General features: G+C 36.7%; 1 protein-coding gene across 11 annotated transcripts; it reads left to right on the top strand.

Moving 5' to 3' along the window:
* Window positions 1-994: 994 nt before the first annotated feature.
* On the top strand, window positions 995-5355 carry LOC109021161. 11 transcript variants are annotated; one of them, XR_002001051.2, is made up of 4 exons: window positions 995-1926; window positions 4255-4421; window positions 4762-4867; window positions 4956-5355. XR_002001051.2 is itself a non-coding variant. In XM_019003754.2 (3 exons), exons 1-3 carry the CDS (start codon window positions 1102-1104, stop codon window positions 5086-5088), a joined length of 1038 nt encoding a protein of 345 aa, XP_018859299.1. In that variant the 5' UTR covers window positions 995-1101; the 3' UTR covers window positions 5089-5355. The 11 variants fall into 11 exon arrangements, 6 of the variants coding, with proteins under 6 accessions (XP_018859299.1, XP_018859284.1, XP_018859291.1 ...); XR_002001047.2 differs by lacking the exon at window positions 4255-4421 and having other exon boundaries at window positions 4725-4862; window positions 4956-5070; XR_002001050.2 differs by lacking the exon at window positions 4255-4421 and having other exon boundaries at window positions 4725-4867; window positions 4956-5046.
* Window positions 5356-6445: the final 1090 nt, after the last annotated feature.

Raw genomic sequence — 6445 nt, 5'->3', positions numbered from 1 at the left:
TTAATGACATATTGAATAAAATGGGGTTCTTTGAATAGTGTTGACAATCTCATAAAAGTGCCATCCTAATAGATATTGCGAACTGGTTGTCTTAGATAATTAATTATCGCCTAATAAGAGGTTTTTCATACTACGAGGTGATGGACACAGATTTGTGAAAGTAGCTAAGACTTTAAGAACACACTCTCTCCAATGGTTCTCTTTAGTCTCGACATCTAGGTTGTGAAATATGTGGGTGTTGATTTGGTCTTACCACATAGCACACTCTACCATCAATACGAGAGATTACGGATGAACAATAATGATGACGAAGAATATGTGGAACAACCACACTAGATCTTAGATATTTCTGATGAGGTAATATCGCTTCTACTGTATATTTTGATCTAGTATTTCTAATATTATGGAGTAATTTAGCTCTTTATGAAAAATATACAAGATGTAGGAAATGTTTTTATGAGGAAGGAAATCATTTTTAAAGACAAACCCCACATTGTAATGTTTTCAAAGGAAAAAAATGTTTTATATAATATAGGTAGAGGAATGAAGAATGTATAAATAAAAGCATATGTTAATATATATTTTCAGTACAAAGCAATGCTTATTGAAAATTCAGCTTATTTTATTTTTAAATGTGCCTATCTAAAAATGACATGAGGAAAAAGTGTTAGAATGAATATAACTTGAGAAAAATGTGACAGAAGCCAAAACATGTTGGATGTAACATATGAATTCATATTTTATAAAATGAACTCTCTAATTTAATTTAATAAACTCTATTGCAAACTCTATTTCAAATTTACAAAATAGATTTCAATTTTTAATTATAAATTTTTTTATATCATTGTAAGGATATAATTTCTATCTCGTGGAAAGTTTAAGTACAGCATAATCATTTGAAAAAATTAATGTAGAATTATTATTAAAAAATTAATTTTATTTATTCGAAATATCATTTTTCTTTCTTAAAATCCTACCTAAAAAAGAGGGCGTTACAGGTGCTCTACTCCGATTCTCCGAATTAACAATCGCTGCAGTTCGAAGAATTTTCTGATTCTGACTATACGACAAGCACCTTTCCCGACGTTCTGTACAACGAAAATGCTTTGCTCGGTTCCCTCTCCCGGAAAGTCCGGTACGAATTGGCTCGACCGGCTCCGGTCCAACAAGGGCTTCTTGACCTCTACCGATGAAGACAATGTTGACAACAACCTTGGCCTTGACCACTTCCTCCACAACGAAAACCCTAGCGAGTCAACCCGCTCCAACTCCGGCTTTACTCCGTCCGGCCGCGAACGAGTAGCTAATCGGGCAGGGCACGAAGGCGGACATCAACGGCAAGAAAAACTGTATAGTATCATGAGCAATGTCCTCTCCGAGCTATTCTTTATGGACGGTGATGCCCACATCAAAAGCTCCAAACTTTCCGGGAAAAAGTTTCCCAGGAAACAAGCAATCCCCAAATCTCTAACCACCTCAGCCATCAGTAATATGCATCTCCAACACCAGAAACAACAAGAAGTGAAGAGTCCCGCTTGTGCCTCGAAGGACGATATTGGCCCGCGAACGGCGTCGTTAAATTCCGATAGCAGTTCGAAGGAAACAAAAGAAGGGAATGTGGGAGAGGAGGAAGAGGAGAGGGTGGAGGAGGATAAGGGGGAGAGAGAGCTAGTTGGATATTCGAGAAGTGAGGTGACCGTGATCGATACGAGTTTCGGGGTGTGGAAGAGTGACAAGGTGGTGTATAGGAGAAAGAACACGTGGAAGGTAAGGGAGAAGAGAGGGAAAGTAAGGAGCTTTGGTAGGAAGAAGAGGAAATTAGGGAGTGGTGTCCGTGACGATGATAACAGTGATGATGAAAATGTTGGTGGGGTGATGAAGAAAACCAAGGTTTCGAGCTCGGAGTCTGTAGCGGCTTTGAATCAAGTAAGAAAATTGTTATCTGTCTTGTTATGTTTGATTGAAAGTATGTAAATGGGGTTACATACGATGTAATCTGTCATGGTATTGATGCGTGCAATCATTTTTAACGGCGTTCTGTTTTGGTGAATTGGGGGTGTTCTGGTTTCTGTCGAAATATAACTTTTGGGGTTTTTGTTACTGCATGTTGACATCTTTGTGTTTGCTGTTGGTTTTGATGGCAACTTGGATTACAATTTATAGGAGTATGATTATTAAGGTTTGGTAAAATATTATGGAGTTTGAAACTCCACGATCCAGAGTTGGGGTTGGCTTCGATAAGGGGTGAAGCACATTGTTTAGTGTATTTTGCATTTGTTACATGAATGCACTATGGAATTGGAGTTTCATATTTGGTTGTAATGCTTGCTTTTGGAGTTTTGATTTCAGTCTCATTGTAATTCGTCTCGCGATCGGCTGTTGAAGGACTAAACTGGAGATGCTTTTTCTTTTAGCTCGTATTGGCATACTTCTTTAATTTGGTGCCTGTTTAGAGACAAGGAGTTGAGCTGCATATGATTGGGTGTTTCATTTTTTTTATAAGTATGATTGTGTGTTTCATTATTTACATTCCATAGGATAGTCAAAATTTCATGTAAGCATTTTAATTGCATTAGTGTGTGTTTGGACTTTGGAAATTATTTTGAATTATAAGTCATCTCCCTAGTCTTAAATTAGTTGCTAGTCGCTTCTAGATTTCACTTTGACGTTTATGTATCTTATGAACAAACTGTCAGCTTATCTTTGATTTTTTGTATTTTATGGATCATTTTCTGTTCAACATTGACGAAGACTAAGTGTTGACAAATGTGGTTTGGACTTTTTAAAAGTTCATCATGCATATACTTGTTGTATATGTCCCTAATACTTGAGCTCTTGCCTATTCTCATGATCGATAAAATCTTATTTACCAAAAAAAAAAAAAAAAAAAACCACGAACAATAATAAGAAGAAAAGATGATTTTCTCTCTCTCCATGGTATCACTATCATAATGAATAAGATATTGGCCTATTTTTAAAAGATGAGCGGGAGCACCCACCCGTGGGTAGCCAAGTCATAAGGGCCAACTTGTGTACATGAGCCCCATGTCACAGGTTCAATTCCTCCTATGATCAAACTGCGATTTAAATGGGAGGCCATGGCTGTGGGTTGTTGTGCTAGTCTCCCTGGGGTTTAGGTTTCATGGGTGAGTCCTAAGGGCTTTGCTGTGGAGTGGTTCCCCTCTCATAAAAAAAAAAAAAAAAGTGAGCGGGAGCATACTGCATAAGCATTGTCGAGAGTTTATGTGCATGGAGAACATTTTTGGTTATTGCCTGTTTCTTAGGCATTGAAATGAGTTTCTTCGGCATTGAAATATGTTTAGTTTTGATTTTTTGAGAGTTAAAATATCATTTGCGAGTGTTGATAAAATATCAGCTGCAGTTTGCTTTGCACTTTTTCAAGTGATATGTAGCCAACAATATGATTACTGTTTGGATGTAATAAACAATTTCTTGTCAGGTGACTTTTTTCATGAAATGATTGTTAATTCTAAGAGGCTGCAATGGTATTTTGTTGATGAGCCTAGTTTCAATTGGGTTTTCTTTAAGATAAACCTGATCCAGCCGTTTTTTTTATTTTTATTTTTATTTTTATTTATACCTTGTGTTGCTCCAAGTACAAGAGACCGTACAAGAGACCCCTCTAGCTTTTGTTTTCTTTGGCTGATACATCTTCTTTATTGTTGTGGCACCTTATCATTTTTTTCATTTTGACCTTGTTTTCTTCATCCTTTTGTGATCATCATGTGTAAGTTGTTTCATCATATTAAATTGTAAACAAGTTGAACTTAGAGGATGTGTCTATGACTAGATGTGTGGGCACGATAACTATTCTAGTGGTGGATTGGAGATTTTCATGGGTTTTTGTATGCCTATTGTGGTCATTATATTAGTATATTATTGTTGGATCCTCTATTTTGTGCTAGTGTTTAGTTGTGTTGGATGAATTGACTGATAGAAGTGGAACGGTTGGCGAACTTTCAATTATTTTATCTAGACTGGCTCACTTGGTGATGACATCCATTATTGTACCAAAACAAAGTTGGTCTATCATATCTAGTATGAGCTCTGTACTGATTCCTGTCTCCACACTTTAATTGTTGCCTTACTGTTCTGGTTTTTGACACTCTTGAACTTTCTCAGTGTGAAAATGCTTTGCGTGACATTGTGTGACTAATAACATTATCTTTTTCCATTATTATAGTGTGAAATAAAACTGGGCAAGTAACTTTCTTCTCATGCTTTGCGTGACAGTATGTGACTAGTAGCCTCTCTCATTGTGTTAGTTGAAGATGTAACTCAGCAGCCCCTCTCAGAGAGAGAGAGAGAGAACAAAGCTGACTTTGATAGAGAGGTCTGCCACACCCACACACATTCCTGCACACGCGCTAACACACGCATTCAACTCTTTGCTGTTTGAGGTACTTGCTTGTAAAATTAGATGTGGCAGAGTTAACCATCTTTTTGTAGAATTCACTCTTCTTTATAATAAGAAATCATGCAATTTTTTTTTTTTTCTTGTTACAAGTATCTTTCATGCATCTTTAGTTAGTGCCTCTCTGGTAGAAAAGCTGGAAATGAGAGTATCATGTATTACTGCTAGAGGGTTTGCTTCCATCATTATACCTCAGGGACAACATGCTGGGAATCACTTATAAGTTTGGATCATCCTTCTTTTTAAAATTTCTAAAAAATGAAGGTATCTTCCTTTTGACTATTTTTAGCATGCTATGAACCGTATCCTCCGGCTGCCTTTAGCAGGGACAGAACTCTCAGACGGACACAAGGGAAGAGGTTTGTAAAGACAAACCTGATGTTCTTACTCAAGTCCCTAAAAGGAGGCAAGTGCACTTGCTAGCTGCGTAAGGTTTCTTACGTTATTTGATCCCAACTCCTATTGCCGTCTGTTCATATATAAAATTATTTTTGTTATCATCATCGTTATTATCTTGCAGGTTTCATTTTTCCAGATCACCCAGAAAATCAAGAAAGGGAGGCTCACCAGTTATCCTTATTAAAGGAGTTCCTACAAGCAAGAAACAAGATGAAAAGCCTCTTAGAAAGTGTCACAAAGATGGCCAAAAATAATCAGAGGCCTGATTGATATGCTATTTGAAAATTCGAAAATTTTGAATTTGGGCACAGCTGATCGTCTGATAATGTAATCAGTATCGGGTCCTATTTACTACTATTTCTTGTATGTGGAAGAAGTCAAGGAGTTCGAGGTTAACTCACACCTGGGCACACCTGGGCACACCTGGGCGTAGAACTCTTCTACAATTGGTTTAATCAATCAAACATGGCGTGATAATTTATTTCTTCTCTCAATTGAAGATATCTATTTATTTTGTGACAGGTCTTTCATGTGTACCCCCTAATTTATCATTTGAGCGTAGATGATGCTTCTACCTGGGTTATTATGATTGATCACCGTTGCCCCCAGGCGTCAAACTGAACGGATGTGCTTTTGATGAACTACTGTGAATGGTTTCTATGATATCCCAACTACCCTGGAATCTGATACAGCAAGACCAATATTTTTGAGATGTTGTGATTGATACTCTCGGGGGCTCTGGTTTGATGACCTAGACTCTGTCGTCAGACCGATATAGAAAATCAAACACCTTAACAAGCGTGTCTGTTGGGGGACCTAGGATTGTGTCGTCACCTCTTTAAGGCCACTTTTCAGTGCCTTGCACCCATGCCATACTCCCATTTGTTTATTACTGACAGAGACGATTTAGATGGCAATGCGTGAAGCTGAACATCAGCTAGAGCCCGAGTAGTCAAGTTGCAAGTTGGGAAAGATGTTATTTCTGGGAGAATTGTCGAATGAAAGGCCGGCACTACAAGGAATTAGTGGATGTGCAGCTACTCACCTCGACCTCACGAGGAACTAGAAAATTGAGTGCAGTCAGAAAGTCGTTTTATTTTTATTTTTAATTTTTTTATTAATAAATAATCTACTATATTTTAGAGATTTGTTGATATCCGAAGGAGAGAATAAACATGATGGCATGTGCATTCTTGTCTCATCTCAAAGCGAGCAACTTTAGGATTTGATCATATTTCCATTGATTGAGTCCGGTTTGAATACAAAAATCTCCCGAACTCATCTCAATTCATCTCATTTAATTATTACAATTTTTTTAAATTTTCATACAAAATATAATAAACAATTTAACTTTTTCAAATTCTAAAATAATAATAATATTAAAAAATATATTCTAATAATATTTTATTCAATTTTTAACTTTCATTTTAATTTATCTCATATCAACTAACTATCCAAACCTCATTTATATCTCAACAGAAAGATAAATTCAAATTGTCTGTCATTATCGCATTTGCGTGCATTCAGATTTAACCAGCTTGCCAAAAAGCGAGCAACTTTAGATCTTGATCATCTCTATTATTTGTGTTTAGTACAACCGTAGATAGAAAG

Source organism: Juglans regia, chromosome 12 (assembly GCF_001411555.2).
Source record: "Juglans regia cultivar Chandler chromosome 12, Walnut 2.0, whole genome shotgun sequence".
Taxonomy (NCBI): domain Eukaryota; kingdom Viridiplantae; phylum Streptophyta; class Magnoliopsida; order Fagales; family Juglandaceae; genus Juglans; species Juglans regia.
The sequence above is the reverse complement of the archived record's forward strand: the minus strand, read 5'-3'. Positions and strand labels throughout refer to the sequence as shown.